This window comes from Sciurus carolinensis, chromosome 1 (assembly GCF_902686445.1).
Source record: "Sciurus carolinensis chromosome 1, mSciCar1.2, whole genome shotgun sequence".
Classification (NCBI taxonomy): domain Eukaryota; kingdom Metazoa; phylum Chordata; class Mammalia; order Rodentia; family Sciuridae; genus Sciurus; species Sciurus carolinensis.
Genome location: NC_062213.1, coordinates 94,056,978 through 94,073,538, shown reverse-complemented (window position 1 = coordinate 94,073,538; position 16,561 = coordinate 94,056,978). Strand labels below are relative to the sequence as shown.

At 49.2% G+C, this 16,561-nt stretch overlaps 1 protein-coding gene across 1 annotated transcript; it reads right to left on the bottom strand.

Moving 5' to 3' along the window:
• Positions 1-325: 325 nt before the first annotated feature.
• Positions 326-16,186, bottom strand: Ubqln4 (ubiquilin 4). The gene is made up of 11 exons (XM_047523627.1): positions 16,014-16,186; positions 14,509-14,660; positions 13,916-14,133; positions 13,094-13,356; positions 11,236-11,394; positions 7,226-7,451; positions 5,953-6,092; positions 4,893-4,976; positions 4,623-4,738; positions 4,246-4,429; positions 326-2,000 (listed from the first exon to the last, which is right to left on the bottom strand). Exons 1-11 carry the CDS (start codon positions 16,119-16,121, stop codon positions 1,848-1,850), a joined length of 1,803 nt encoding a protein of 600 aa, XP_047379583.1. The 5' UTR covers positions 16,122-16,186; the 3' UTR covers positions 326-1,847.
• Positions 16,187-16,561: the final 375 nt, after the last annotated feature.

Genomic DNA, 16,561 nt, shown 5'->3' with positions numbered 1-16,561 from the left:
ACCCAGGGGTGCTCAACCATTTAGCACATCCCCAGCCCTTTTTTATATTTTATTTTGAGACGGGGTCTCACTGAGTTGCTTAGGGCCTCTCTAAATTGCTGAGGATGGCTTTGAATTCACCACCCTCCTGTTTCAGCCTCCTGAGCTGCTGGGATTATAGGCACCCGGCTGATCAGTTATCTCCTAATGATCAATATTCCTTAACACCTGTGGTAACTGAACCCAACTTCAAATTCTTCCGCATCCCATCTTTTGTCCTGTAAGACCAGAATGTTGTCTTCAGTCAGTCTCTTCTCCCACAGAAAACACACCAACACACTTTCACAACAAAGATCACACCATTTATTTACAAAGGCCAGTGTGGGAGTTGAGGGAGGTAGGGAGGAAAAGGGCAGACATCTTCTCTGGACTGTTTGGGACCCATTCCCACTTGGAGCAAAATTCTTTTCCTCTGGCCTGCATATTCTCCAAGCAGCGGGGCCCCACAGCTGAGGGAGGAGGTAGTAAGAGCCTCCTCTGTGCTCCAGTACAGCAATGTCCAGTTCCAGATTAAAGGCATCATTGCCACCATCCCCTCTCCCTCCTCAAATAGAACTTTCTGGCCTGGAGGGAAAACTGTAAAAAACTGAAAGGCCAGGGCTCTGGAGGAACCCCTGTACTATTCTCCAAAACAGTGGTGGATGGTAAGGGTACCAGTCACACCCCAACAGCTTCACGAGGTCTCCACACTGCCTTTCTGTGACCCAGTATTCACAGGCCTAAGCTCTCTTCAATGTCCCTATTGCTGCTCTAGACAGGCTCTTGTACTTACTTTTCCCTGTGAGAGGCAGCTCTGAGCTAGAAATCTACAAAGAACCCAACTCACATGTGGGTACTCGTGCACACACAGATACTACCCCACTGCTGAACAGACTTCAATCCTCTTCATATCCTTTGAGTGGGGCTCAAATATACTGGGGCCTGGAAAGACAGGGAGGTCTTGGGTTCGTGAGAAAGTGTGTGTGTGAGACACTGCTTAGCTCCATCAAGCCCCTTTCTTCAATTCAAATTCCATTAGTATTCCTATTTCTCCTCTGTCAGGCCTGGGTCTGGAATCTCTTGCCTAAAACAGATACTAGTACTCCAGACTCCAACTGTCATTTTCAAGATTTTTGCTCAGGCTGTCTCCCCATTCCCTCCCTTTAGGAAATATCAATCCCTCCTCTGCCACAACAGTCTCCACTGCTCTGGTCCAGGGCCTGTTAATTTCTGTCCAGAGTGCTGTGTTTCATGTTCCCCTTTGGATGAAAGTCCCAACAGAGCCCAAGAAAAAGTACTAGATGAAGTGACCAGAGTAGGATTTGAGGAAGAAAATCACAGCCTGTTTCACCTGCCCCTCATCTTCAGAGTGTGCAATGCTAGTGCTGGAGGGCTGCGGGGAGGGGTGGGGAAGAAGACAGTTACCAAAAGTAAATTAAGACAAGCTAAAACCTAATGGTATGGATGGAAGACTGTTCCAGTAAACCAGATAGTTGAGTCCTCCTTCAACTTTGCAGTCCCCACTGAGAAGTTTGAAGATTTGTAAAAGGTGGGCAAGATGTAGGCAAGGAGGCAGGGTCAATCAACAGAACTGTGAAAACTGTTTAAATAGCTCTGCTAAAGGAGGACCAGGAGAAAAGATTCTGTTAGAGACAGCAGTAAGATCAAAATTCTCAGACAGAGCTATGGGATTGGGCCCACGCCTCTCAGGTCATCTTGCTGTTTGGAGAGGACAAGGAAGAAGACAGAGGGATAAGCTGCAGAGGTTAGGGGCTGACAGAGGAAACAAAGGTTGGTGCTGAGTCAGGGAAGAGGCATAGGCCAAAGGATTAGGAGAGCTGGGAGCCCAGGAGTCTCTCAATAGCTGCGTTGATGTCCCCTCCAGTGGCAATCAGAGCCTGCAGATTGGCCTCCCGATTGATGAAGCCCATGGAGTTGAGCTGCTCCAGTTGTTGCTGAAATCTCACTTCTGGCATCTGCACCTGGAGGGGACAAACCTCATGAAGTGGGCATAGGATCCAACCCAGAGAGAATATCTGAAGCTGAAGGGTTTATAACACCAATAGGTCCCTAATATCCTCAGTCAGTGAGGTGGGGAAAAGTGAGTTGAAAATGAAGGCCACTGAGCCCAGCTCCTAGGTCACTAAAGAACTATAATAAAAAGGCAGGTGCTGGGGTTGTGGCTCAGCAGTAGAGCGCTTGCCTGGCATTTGTGAGGCACTGGGTTCAATTCTCAGCACCACATATGAATAAATGAATAAAATAAAGATCTATCAACAACTAAAAATTTTTTTTAAAAAAGGCAGGGGTATTTTACTTATAATTTCAAAGTGCCTGATAGGCCTGGGTCATTTTATATTCCTATTTTCCATGAATACTCTGGAGATATTAACGAGTGCTCTGAAAGTCAAATGTTCTGTGGTCAAAAAAAAAGGTATGACAAACATGCTCCTTTCTGATAGTCATCATACATGCAGTCATATTAAAAGGCCAGAGAGGGCTGGGGAGAGAGCTCAGTCGATAGAGTGCTTGCCTTGCAAGCACAAGGCCCTGGGTTTGATTCCCAGCATTGCAAAAAAAAAAAAAAAAAAGCCAGAGAAGGGCCCCAGAAAAAAGGGTCCCATGTATGTATGTATATATATATGTATTAAGTAGCAGTAGGGATTCAACTCAGGGACACTCTACCACTGAGCTACATTCCCAGCCTTTTTTATTTTTAGACAGGGTCTTGCTCAGTTGCTGAGGCTCGTCTTGAACTTGTTATATTCTGCCTTAGCCTCCTGAGTAGCTGAGTAGCTCATACACGCTTTTTTTTTTTGAGCTGGGAATTGAACCCAGGGGTGCTTAACCACTGAGCCACATCCCCAGCTCTATCTATCTATCTATCTATCTATCTATCTATCTATCTATCTATTTCTTTATTGTGATACTGGAGATTGAACCTAGTGCCATGCCATTCCCAGCCCTTATTTTTAAATTTTTTTTTTTTTTTTTTTGGGTGCTGGGGATAGAACCCAGGGCCTTGTGCTTCAAGGCAAGCACTCTACCAACTGAGCTATCTCCCCAGCCCTTATTTTTAAATTTTGAGACAGGGCCTGGCTAAGTCGCTGGGATTACATGTGTATGCCACCACAACCAGCTTCACACACATTTTTGTTGAACAGCTTTTCCCCATGAGTCACTGAGGTCAGAGAAACTCCAGGTAACATCTCTTCCCCTACCCCAAGCCCTGGCCTTGACTTTGTGGCCCATGATTCTGGAATCCTTCCAGACTCTTCCTTTCCAAGGTATCAGAGGTAGAAGTTGCTTTAATTATCAAAAGAATACTTTGTGGGGCTGGGGATGTTGCTCAGTGGTAGAATGTGTGCTTACGATATGCAAGGCCATGGGATCCATCTCTAACCCTTCCCCTCCCCAAAAGAGGATGCTTTGATATAAGTAGAAGTGGTATAACAAAGTAGTTAAAAGTGTAATTCTGGGGTTATGGCTGTGACTCAGTGATCAAACACTTGGGTGAGGCACTAGGTTCGATCCTCAGAACCATTTAAAAATAAATAAATAAAATAAAGGGATTGTGTACATCTACAACTAAAAAAAAAAAAAAAATGTGTAATTCTGGCTGGGTGCAGTGGCATATGCCTATAATCCCAGCAATATGGAAAGCTGAGGCAGGGGGATTACAAGTTCAAGGCCAGCCTGGGCAACTTAGCAAAACCCTGTTTCAAAATAAAAAATAAAAGGGCTGGGGAAGTAGCTTGATGTTAGAGTACCCCTGGTTCAATCCCCAGTCGGGTGGGGGGAAAAATGTCAATTCTGGAACCAGAATACCTGGGTTTGAATCATGGGTCTGTAACCTACCAGCTATGTAAGTGAGCAATGCACTTAATCTCTCTGGGCCTCAGTTTCCCCCATTTGTAATACAGAGATAATACTAACAATAACTTTCTCCTAAGGCTGTTGTAAGAATAAGGTAATGAGCTCTTATATGGAGAGCATTTGGAATAGTACTGAGTATACAATAGTACTATTACTATTCTCAAATCCACTTTATAGCCGTGGAAACTGAACTGAAGGATGACTGGAAATCTCCTCAAGGCTAATGAGTGGCAGAGCAGCCAGCTCTGGCTGACTGCAAAGCCTGCCCTGCTGCCTCCATTCTACTGCTACCCTTGATGCTGCTCAGGATGGAGGTGGTGAGCCCCATACCAGTCCTGCCGCCCCATGTACCTGTGAGTTTCCACTTCCAGCCAAAAGTTGGATCATCTGCTGCATGAGCTGCTGTTGGGCATTGGAAGCCCCTGTGGGAGGAGATGTGGCTGGCGTGGCTGGCGAGGAGGTGGGGCCTTCAGCAGACCCAGAATTGCTGCCTGCTGAGGGTGCTGGGGTCCGGGACATCCCGAAAGAGCCAAGGCTGCAGGAAGGAGACAACAAGAGGTGGGAGACAGCATTCAAAAAAGGATGGGAATGTGAGATACAGAAGGAAAACATTTGGGGTGGGCAATAGGACAGCAGATCCTCCAGGACAAAGGCTGTCAGAGAGGGCAGAGAGAAGGGATGAAGGGGGGCACTAGCCAGACCTTGCTGCTCAATCACCATGCCCTCACCTGGGTACCAGCCCGGGGGCCTCAGTCTGCAAGGTCTGCAGTCCCTGCTGGATCTGCAGCAAGGCCTGCATGGCACGGGGGTTGGTGAGGATAGACAGTGACTCCGGATTCTGCATCTGGTGGGAAACGGAGACAGGCAACGGGAGGTGGCAGGGAAGAGCAGGCAGCCTAAGGCCTAAGTGTAGAGCTAAGTTCTACCCCTACAGAACTTGGTGAGCCTCACGGTCCACCCCTTGCCTCCACCTCTGCCCCTCTAGGCTCTTTACTCACCTGCTGCAGGAAGACAGGGAGCTGCAGGCGGAGCTGCTCCTGCAGTTGAGGGTTCCCGGCAAAGAGTGGCACATTCACCATCATCTGCCAGAGTGAAGGTAGAAGGGCGAGGCCTGGAACTTCTCACCCTAAGAACTCCCCCACAACCCCAGTCACCCTTAGTACCCCCATCACTGTAGGAAATCTGGCCAGGGTTTCCAAAGACCTCAAATTATCCTAGAGGCCCATGTAGAACAATGAGGAAATGGAACTATGCGCTGAGCAAGAAAGAGTCAGGCATCAGTTTGGGTCTGATGATGGTGACACCAGCTAACATTTCCAAGTACACAGTGCTTATTTCGTGCCACACTATGTTCTAAGCAATTGACATGTGTTAACTCCTCTAAAGCTTTAACCCAATGAGGCAGGAACTACTGTTACTATCGTTTTGCAGATGAGGAAATCGGGAGGTTATATAACTAGCTTAGCTCACAAAACTGGGAAGTGGCAGAGTTTGGGATACAAACCCAGGCAGTCTGGCAGCACCAGAGTTTTGTTTGGTGGTGCTAAGGAGTAAAGCCAGGGCCTCACACATCCTAGCATGTGCTCTACCATTGAGCTATATCCCCAGCACTTTTTACTTTTATTTTGAGATGGGGTCTTGCTAAGTTGCTGAGGCTGCTTTTAAATTTGTGATTCTCCTGCCTCAGCCTCCTGGGATAGCAGGTGTGTGCCACCATGCCCAGAACCAGAATCAGAGTGTTTTTATTTTATTTTTTTTTTAGTTTTTTTTTTTTTTTTGGTACCAGGGAGTGAACCCAGGGGTACTTAACCCCTGAGTCACATTGCCAGCCCTTTTTTATATTTTACTTAGAGACAGGGTCTCACTGAGTTACTTAGGGCCTCACTATGTTGCTGAGGCTGGCTTTGAACTTGCAATCCTCCTGCCTCAGCCTCCCAAGTCACTGGGATAGTAGGTGTGTGCTACCATGCCTGGTGAACCAGAGTGTTTGGACCAAAAGAAACTGCTCTCACTCAGGGAACCCCTCCCCAGCAACACTCCCCTGTGCCAGCTTGATACCTGAGCAGCAAAGTCAGGATTCTGGGCAAGTGTCTGCATCATGCTGCGCATGTAGGGGGCTGAAATCACATTCTGCATCAGCTGGGGGTTCTCAGAGATCTGCTGGAGGAGCGCCTGCATTTCTGGGCTGTTGAACATCCCTAGGACAAGGAAGGAGAAACAAAAAAAAAAAAAACAGGAGAGAAGGGGTCCAGATGGAAACCAGATGCTTCACTTCAATCTACCTTACTTTGGACACTGAGTGGTTACAAAACTCAGAAAGTCAATGCTCAAATGGGCGCCCAAGTACTGTGGCCTGGGTCCAGGTCTCTGAGTCTGGACTTTTCCCATCTACTTTGTGAAGGACAAGCCAGCTAGAAACTGGGTCTGATGTATGCCCTTCTGGACTGTTCCTGCCACAAGCTCAGATAATGTCTGCATTAGAAAGGATTAAGTGCCATCTAGACCAATGGTTTTCAAACTTGTCTTAGTGGCAGAGACCCTTTCCTCAAGTTGAATTTCACTCAGAAACCAAGTATGTCAATGGTCTGGTTGGAGCTGGGGCAGGAGGCCTACAGCCTCTCCCATTTGGTCCTTCCTCATCCTGGAGATGGGGCTGGAGATGGTCCAGACTCCCCAGGACTCAGGAACACAATTTTAAAACCACAGATGAAATTTCAGTCCTTAATTTATAAATAAGGACACTGAAGCACATGGAGGGGAAAGAACTTTCCCAATCAAGATATCCCCTAGTGTATAGAGAAATCAGGGCATCCACCAAAGACATCCCCAAGGCCACGTGTACAGTCATAGTCCAGATAAATGGGGCATTCCATAGGGTTGCACAGTACATAACCTGCCCTTCTGTACATGGCAGCTCTGCACATCTGTCTACGGCAGCTACACATCTGCCTCTCTCCAGGTCTGCCCTGATTCTTCTCAAACCCCACCCACCCCACCTCACCCCACTCTTGACTATCCCACCCCACCTCCACCTTCCACTCTGACCCATTAACACTGGAAGGTACCAAAGGTGCTCATGGAGCCTGGGAATTGGGGCCTGGTTTATTCATGAGCCATTGCTCAGATCACTCCCAGAGATATCAGGATATGGCCAGAACCAAACTCTTACCCTCTGAAAAGTGGGGCCACTACTCCAGGCTACTAAGCCCCCTCAGTAGCCTTAATACAGTGTCACCTGTCTTCAATATTCTGGAACAGTGTGAACCCCATTTAGTCCTGGGGGTAGGGGACTACCCTGGTGACCCCACTACACTTCCACCCTAGGACATACCTGACCCCAGGCTAGCCGCATTGATCCCAAAGGGGTTCGAGACTGTCGGGTGCACCTGGCTGGTCCCCGATCCTCCGGTGCCCTCCCCACCGGACCCGGGGGCCTGGGAGGTGGGGGGCGAGGGGCTCCAGGGGTTAGGGAGGGGCTCTCGATTCTCAGTCCGCAGAGGCTGGGAGGATGAGCTGTCGGAGTTCCCGGCCAGGGAAGAGAAAGGATTGTTGCCAAACTGGGAGGAGGGAAAGGTTTTGGGTTAAGGACTGAAACAAATTAGGGACAAGGGCTATGCTCTTTCTCTTCTCTCACCTAACAGACTCCCCTCCCCCAGAAAAGGGAGGGAGATAAAGAACTTGGACTCCCCCAGTTCAGTTCTTCACCCAACAATGGACAGCTCCACCCTTGCCTGCAGGGTGGAAGCTGGCTAATGCTAATGACCACATAATCCCTGATGGCTCTAAATTGGTCTCTATCTCTTTGTGACCTACAGCACTTAACACACATCTTTCCCATTGTATAATGAGATATTTGTTTTCCTGTAGCTTTCAAGGGGCAAAGATTTACCTTTGTGCCTTCAACAACGATATTAGTAGATGCTCAATAAAACTGCTGACTTGATAGGAGCCAGTTTTCAGACCTGACCCTCTAATTCAACCTCGATTTGCCTCCAGCTCCCCTTCTCCCAGCCATCTTGGTCTAATGCTAAATCCCTAGAACCCTCTTCCCTCCCTCTCCAGGTACCTAACAGGCATTCTCTGTCCATTCGAGTCCACCAGTGGCACCCTCTAGTGGAGCATACCTCTACCTGTGCATGCCCCCTTCTGGGTTTTCTCCTTTCCACTCTTCTGTGTAGGCCCCAAAGGGAACCTTACACTGGGTCTTGATTCCTCTCATGCCTTACTACCAGGCTCCTCATTGTTACCCAGATGGCTCAAGTCTGTACCTCATGGAATGGTGTCTCCCTCTCAACCCTCCAGCACCCAGGACAGAGCTCTGTCCAGGGGTGTGCTTGCTGAGGGAGTCCCAGACCCTGCTGCACTTGCTCAGCCTTCCTCAGGTTCCCAGAGCTCAGCAATCCCTCTCTGAGCTTCCAAGTGGTCCTGAAGCAAGAAGTAGGAGTTATCTGAGCAGCCTCAGCCCCTCCCCACTGCGGTGTTTCATATCCAGTCACTTTTCCTGTTATTCTAGGTGGTCATGGGAACACAGATGATCAAGGACTCTATTCTGAGCAGTGGTTCCTTCGCCTTATCAGATGCCTGTTCAGACAACAGAGCTTGCAGGCCAGGGTTCACATACCATAGTTTCAATCTTTGTCCCTGCTTCAGATTTCCTGTTCTGGTAATTTGCCTTGCCTTACTCCACCTACTTCTGAGCTGTTTTGTTCTTCCCAGTACACCCTACAGACAAAATCTCTTGTCCTAAGCTATGCATAGTGAAAGCAGCTTCTATTTATTGAGCACCTACTATGTGTCCGACACATTTATTCTAATGCTCAAAAGATCCCTCTAATACTCTAGTTCTCAAAGTGTGGTCCTAGAACCCTGCAAGGTTTAAAATGATTTTTATGATTCTAAGATATCAATTTGCCTTTCTCACTCTTATTCTCTCATGAGGATATAGTGTACTTTTCCAGAGGCTATGTAACATGTGACATCCAATGGAGCAATACGATCTGAGAAGCCAATTGTTTTACATAGAAAGCCAGGCATTAAAGAGATCTGCAAAAATGTAAAACAGGTCAACTTTTCTGTAAAGTTTTATTTGTCTTGGAAAAGTTATTTTTCAAAAGAATGTTAGTTATTTGAGCCAGGCATGGTGGTGCATGCTGAGGCAAGAGGATCACAAGTTGGAGGCCAGTCTCAGCAATTTAGCAAGGTGCTAAGCAACTTAGTGAGATCCTGTCTCAAAACAAAAAATAAAAAGGGCTGGGGATGTGACTCAGTGGTTGAGGGTCCCTGAGTTCAATCCCTGGTACAATAATAATGATAATAATAGTTATTATTATTATTCATAGTTGAGCTGGGTGCTGTGGAGCATGCCTGTAATCCCAGTGACTCAGCAGGAAGGACTGAAAGTTTGAGGGCAGCCTCAGCAACTTAGTGAGACCCTGTCTAAAAATAAAAAAATAAAAAGGATCCAGGCTTGGTAGTGCATGCCTGTAATCCCTGGGACTCAGGAGGCTGAGGCAAGAGGATCACAAGTTGGAGGCCAGCCTCACCAGTTCATTAAGGCCCTAAGTAACTTAGTGAGACCTGTCTCAAAATAAAAAAATAAGGGCTCAGTGGTTAAGTGCCCCTGGTTCAATGCCATACCCAGTACCAATAAATAAATAAAATTAAATTAAAAGGGCTGGGGATGTTGCTCAGTGGTAAAGTGTCCCTGGGCTCAATCACCAGTACTAAATGAATAAAATAAAAATAAATTAATACTTGATCCTTGTAAGTAATTTCTAAAATTTGAAAGAACAACGCCAAGAATAACCAAGATGGTCCTGAAGAAAATGGTGAGGATTTCACTCTACCAGATATCAAGGTTAATTAAGACAATGAGGAATCGTTGTAGGGAGAGAGAAATGGAACAGGGGAACAGAAGAGCCAGCAAAAGAAAACTCGTCTAGGAGACTTGGTGTAAAGGACTGCAAGAACGAATGATCTGTTGGGAAAGCACAGGGCCACCCAGTATATGGGAACTTTCCTTTCCACAAGGAACAAATAAGGCAAGATCCCGCCCTCACACCAGGGTGCTAGTTAATTGTAAAAATTCATCAAGCTGTGCACTTGATGACATGTACACTGTTTGTAGTTCTCTTATTCTTCAATAAAACGTTTCAAAAAGAGCAAGTTAGAGTGATATGAAGAGCATGATACCACTTCTACAAGGTTTAATATGCAAAACAATACTGCAGATGTTTATGGACACACACAAAAGTAATAAAGGAATCAGAATGATAAACCCTTCCCTCAGGAGTAGTTACCTCTGCTGAGGGAATGAGAGGAAAAGGACTGCAGAGTCGTATGTGAAGCCTATAACTCTACCTAGAACAACTTATTTGAAAATATTATATACATTTAGTAATATATAAAATGTACTAACATTGGTGACTGTGGTGGGTAGAAAAGGGGTGGCTGGAAGATAGAACTAGAAGAATCCCTTTTTTTTTTAGCTTGTGTAACTTTCCATACTTTTTGAATAATTTTTGTTTATTTTGTGTAAATTCAGAATTTTGAAACATACAAATATATAATGTGTTTGGTGTAAAATTAAGTTTTGAGGCTGAGACAGGAGGATGGCAAGTTTGAGGCCAGTCTCAGCAACTTACCAAGGCCCTAGGCAACTTAGTGAGATTCTATATCAAAAGAAAAAGGGGTTCGGGGGTGCTGGGATTATAGCTCAGTGGATTCTGTCCCACTGAACACTGCTGGGTTCAATCTCCCACTCTCCCCGCCGCTAAAAAAAAAGAACCAAGAAAGAAATTGAAATTATATAAGGCAACATGGTTACAAGAATGCTAAATTTTTATACTATACTTTCTGTATACTTGGAATGAATTCATAAAGCATTTTTAAAAATGCATAATCCCAGGCCACGATGCAAGAGATTGATTGAAAATGTAGCTCAAAGGTGGGGACCAGGAATCTCATTAACAAGCTCTCCAGGTGACTCTGATGCAGGTGAGTCATGGACCACACTTGAGACACATTGTCTCAACCCAAGTAAGGGTCGGCATTTGAACCCAGGTCTGCCCCACAACCTTGAGCCCCTGATACAAGAAGTTTGTCAAAACAATGTCAAGTCCCTGAAACACTACACCTCACCACTTCTCTAGGGATCTCTGCTATGTTCTACCCTCAGTCCACGACAAGTCTGCACTGCTGAAGAATGCCTCCTAGCCAAGGCCCACCCTTGGGGGACTGGAGAAGGAAGGAGGGGCACACAACACCCCAGGCTTGCCTGGGAAGCGGGCAGAGAATCCTAAGCCCAGGCAGACCCTCCCCTACCCCAGCCCCCGGCCCCACCTGTTCCCGGGCAGCACTGAACATGGGCTCCTGGATGTCGGTGTACATTCGGCGCAGAGCATTGTACCCCCCAGGGATGCTCTCGAGGTTACTCAGGGCCCGGTCCTGGTTCCGCATCATCTCTTGCATCATGGCAGGATTCCGAGCAAGCTCCATTGTCTAGTGAAGGGAGAGAGACGCGATGGGCCCTGGAACCAGGGAAGCACCAAGCTGGGTGCAGTGGCACACACCTGTAATCCCAGATACTTAATTGCAAGTTTGAGGCCTTATCAGGCAACTTAGTGAGACCCCCGTCTCAAAATTAAAAACCTGGAAACGCAGCATGGTAGAGCACTCCTGAATTCAACCCTAACACACACACACACACACACACAAAGGGTGGGCCCTGAGAAGGTGCCTCAGGAATGACAGAACTGCTCAAAGCTGCAAGGAGCAAGGTAAACCACACCTCCTTCCTTTGTTGTCATCTGGGCTCCCACTTTGCCCCCCTATGGGTATTCTGGGTGACGTTTTCTAATGGAGGACAAGGCTCCCAGGAGGGGTGAGGCAGCAGTTTCCCTCTCTCAGGTTCAGGGGCCCAGAGAAGTATCAGGAAACACAAGGAAATCGAGTAAGAAGGGATATGAGGAAGGAGAGGAGGCAGAGAAAATGAACATCTGTTGAACACCTACTACCTACAGGCACTGGGTTAAGCAATCTACAGTAACCACCCCAGGTTAGGTACTCCTGCCCCTAACTGGCAGTTGAGGAAACATGCTCTGAGATGTTTGTGGTATTGCTGCACCAGGATACACAACTAGTCAGCAGGGGAGCAGTTATCAAAGTCAGGTTGATTTGTGTCACTAGGACCATACTATGGCTCCTGGTAAACAACCACAAGTTGGGCAGGGAAAGGATTCTGGCTGGGACAATGCCCCAGACACCCTCTAACCCTCACCCCAGGTCTTTGTCTGACTAAACCTTGATCAACATTGAAGATGGGGGCTTTCTTTTTTGGAGCCCATGATTCACTCTCAGTAAGAGGTGACCTGTATCAATACCAGGGAGTTTATGTTAGAGTAAGCAAGCTACTTCTTATTCCCATTCAACTTAGAATACCTTCCCTCTCCTTCTTCCAAAATCTGTTCCACACCTGCCTCTTCTAAGACACCTTTCTAGACTGATACACTTGGCTTCACAGAACTCTGTGCCATACTTCATTCACCCAATACTTATTTACTGAGTGACTACTACATATCAGGCACAGTTCTAGTCAAGGAACAACTCTCCTAACAGAAGTTGTCTTCTGGTGAGTCCTGTACTTGTGTCCGCAATTCTGCTTGGAAGACCATCTATCCTTCTCCCCTGGTAGACTGGACCATGAGATGAAGTTCTAAAACACCACCACCAAAAGAGCCTCTGCTGAGTGTCCCTTCCCCACTGGCTCTAGTCAGCCATAATAATGTTCTCCAAACATCCCAGGCCTTTGCCATTACTGTCCCTTGTCCCTGATTTTTTTTTTCCCTTTCCCTGGTTTACCCGCTGTCTTTCTTTGGGTCTCAGCTTGGTGACACTTCTTCTACAAGGCCTTCTCCAAGTCCCAGGATAGGGTCAGAAGCCCTTTTTATGCTGCGATTGTCCTTAGGACACTGGTGATTGTGCTTAGGATAGCACCGACCACATTGTAGTATAATAGCCTACTCACTTATCCCACTTCCCTTTGAGACCAGGAGTTCCTGAAAAGTAGGCCTACATCTTTTCATCCCTGTACCTCAAATGTCCAAAATACAGCTGCTAAATGAATGAATGAACAAACCAATGTAGGAAAGGCTGGGTACCAGGTGTCTTCACCACCCTGCCAGCTTTCTGTCCTACCCACCTGCCTCATGAGCTCAGGGTTGTTGAGCATGTGGCTGATCTCAGGGTTCCGCTCCATCAACTGCTGCATCTGGGGGTTGGCCATGATCATGTGGCGCATCAGGTCAGGGTTAGACATCATATCCTGGACCAAGGGGTTCTCCATGATCTGCGATAGCATCTCAGGGTTGGACATCAGCTGCCTCTGCATCTGCTGCTGCAGCTCCATGAAGTTGGCAGAGCCCAGGCCCAGGCTGCCCAGCCCCAGGATGCCCCCAAAGCCAGCTGTGGGGAGGTGGGTAGGGTCACAGTCTATACCAAGAGCCTTTCCCCCCTCTAGCACAGACACTGAATTTGGTCTCCAGGATAGGCTCCCATTACTTCTCACATCTCCCTATTCGAGTTACTTCCACAGTCCCAGCCCTGACTGTCTTTGGGCAAAGAGATGTAAGCCTAGGGGACTGAGACCACTTTATGGCAGAGGTTGAGCTAAGCACAGAAGGCAATCAGCAGTGGACTGCTCAATGAGTAAATAAGCAGTACCCATTTGCCTACAGTTGGAGCCATCTTTTCCTGATGAGAAGGTCTTCCAATCTCCTCACTCAGGGGTTCCTACATCCCCATCTCTCTCTTTCCTCCTAACACTTAGCTATGCTCCCCCTCTTCCGGGAAGCCCTCATGGACTGGCTTCCTCCTCAGCTTGTCTCAAGTACCAATGTCTGGAACCCTATGTCCAGGGCTTCCCATCCCATCCCACTAAGAGCAAGGACTGTTTCTCCCTCCTCTTGGCTTCCCCCATGCCCCAGCCCAACACAAGATGTTGTTCTCCTCCCCAAGGGCTTACAGAGAATAGATGCAGTAGCACTGGGGGGTCCCTCCCCTGCCCCTGGTGAGGGACCCCCGCCACTGCTCCTCCGGCTTCCACTGCCAGCATCTGAAGTGGCACTGCCAGAGGTAGAGGGATGGGCAGGGGTGGCAGGTGAAGCAGGCGTGGTGGAGGGCGCTGAGGCAGGGTCTGGAGTGGAGGGGGAAGAAGCAGTGGCAGCAGCTGGATCTTGAGCCCTGAGGACAGAGAAAGGAGACTCCTAATTGGAGTGGGCACGAGAAGAGGGAAGGTACCACAGTGACAACTGTGATCTGTGTGTGCTGCACAGCTACTGTAAGCCTCAGCCACCTCCTAAACAACCCTCAACACACCCTCACCTCAGGGGGGTTGCTGGGGGGTGGTCAGTAAGCCAGGGAGAGGGAGGAAGTCACTGGTGTCATGTCTTCAGGGCATTCTAGGAGTGGTAAGTCAGGTTCCCTTGCCCAGACATGAGAAGTATCCATCCCAGACCCCCCACCTGGGCCTGAGCACGGTCCTCCAGGTACAGTGGAGCAAAGGACAAGGAAATATGGGTCCCAATCAACAGCGGTGTGTTCCTCTCCTGAACTTACTTCTGAGGGGTCTTGATAACCAAATGGACAGTGAGCCCATCCTTGATCCCGTGCTGGTTCAGTGTGTCTCCATCCTTGAGGATCTTGCCTGCGAAGATCAGGACCAGCTGATCCTGCTGAGCCTTAAACCTCCGGGAGATTTCCTCTTTGAACTGTGATCAAGAGGCAGAGATCACTGTGGCAGTTGCTTAGGTGTCACCCACCAGAGACCTTGCCTCTACTCTAACTGCTACTCAAGGAAAGTTCTTTCTACAGTCTCAACTCCATCCCAGAGTCTCCTACCCTAGGAAGCCCTTGCTGCTATTTTAGTCCTTGCTAAAAACTCAGCTTCAGCTCCTCCACCCAGTTCTCAGTGAGGATACTGGATGGGCACCTTCCCCATGCTAACTTCTTCCCCAGTCTTGGATCTGTCTCCCTTCATTCTTCTGTCCTCTTTATTGTCAGCTTTCTTGTAACAACTACAACCAATGGACCCCAGTTATTGGATACTAACCAGTTATTCACTGGTTAGCCGTCTAATGCATTATTCTCCTTTTTAAAGATGAGAAAACAGGATCAGAGAGGTTAGGTTAACTCGTCCTGGGGAGATGGGAACTCAGATCTTGACATCAAAGTCCCTGCTCTTGACCAGAAACCCCATCTCAGAGCTCTTTTCAAATTCAGTCTTACAGGGAATACTATTTAAATTACAGTATTTAGTAATTTTATATGGGGGTGGGGAGCAGTATGAGTTGACTCTTCAAATTCTATCGGCCCCTCCAAAACAAAACAAAACGCACATTCTGAGTAAAAACAGTGCACTTGCTAAGCAAAAGCAGCTTCCAGATTCCTCTCTTCCAACCAGATGGCCTATCTTAAGCCCCGCCTAGGTGAAATTCTGGAGCAGCCACAAGCAGTGGTGAATACTGTAACAGTCCCTCTTCACTCATTCAACAAAATTTTATTGAGCACCTACTGCACTCTGGACATCCCAGATGAGCCAAGAACCAATGTAACTGCCTCGATTCGAGAGTGTAAGAAGGCTTTGGGCAGAGGGACAGCCTTCCCCACCGCCCCGACGCTCAGCGAACACTGGACGCTCTCGGAGGTGCACAGTAGGCGCCCGGCGCTCCGCCTGCCTCCCGCCGGTTTCCTTTGGTTTAACACCTTGCCGGGGGCCCCCACTCTGCCTCGGCGACTCGAACCCCGACCAGAAACACGGGTGTGCACACCACTAGAGCCCAGGCTCCTTACCCCGTCCGGGTGCAAGGTGTCCCCTACCCACTCCCCACCACGCCCCCAGCCCTGGCCACCACAAGCTAAACCCGTCCCCCCAACACGCGCCACGCTCCCCGAGATCTACCCCTGTAGGGCGCCCCCTACCCGCCTCTCCCTCCGGCTGCTCGGAGTCCCTGCTGGCCCCAGCCCTCCTGTCGGGGACAGTCCTGGACGCCAGGCCGTCACTGAGGCCCCCCCACCTCCTTTAGACCCCTCCTCCGAGCACCCACCCCAGTCAGCCGTACTACCTCCTTGACCGAGGCTCGGTCGCAGATCACAATTTCCTCCTTGTCCTTGGGGGTCTTGACGGTGACCCGAATGGGGGGCCTCGTCTCGGCCCCGCTCGGCTCCGCCATGCCGCCGCCGCCACCCGGCCGCCCGCCAGCCCGTCCGGCTCCTCCTCCTCCCCGCCCGCCCCGCCGGCCCGGCTCGGCTCCGGCGCCTCCGACACCCCCCTCCTCTCCTCTCCCTTCCCCTCCCCTCCCCTCCCCAAGGCTTCGCCGCCCCCTCCGGACCAGCCGCAGCCACAGCGCCCCGGGCGGACTGGGGGGGCCACTGCAGCGGGGTCCGCCCAGGGCCGAGCCCCGGGTCGCGCAACTGGACCCGGCCGCGCCTCACTGTGGTCCCAGCGGCGCTCGGGTGGGCGCGGGGCGGGCCCTTAGCGGCCGAGAGCAGGGGACGAGCTCCTGGCCAGAGACCTGGGTCGGTCCTAGCCCTCCGGAACAGCGCCGCGGTCCCCCGCCACCCGGGCCGAAGCCGCCCCCGCCTCTCGGCGGGTAACTCCCGCTCCGGGACA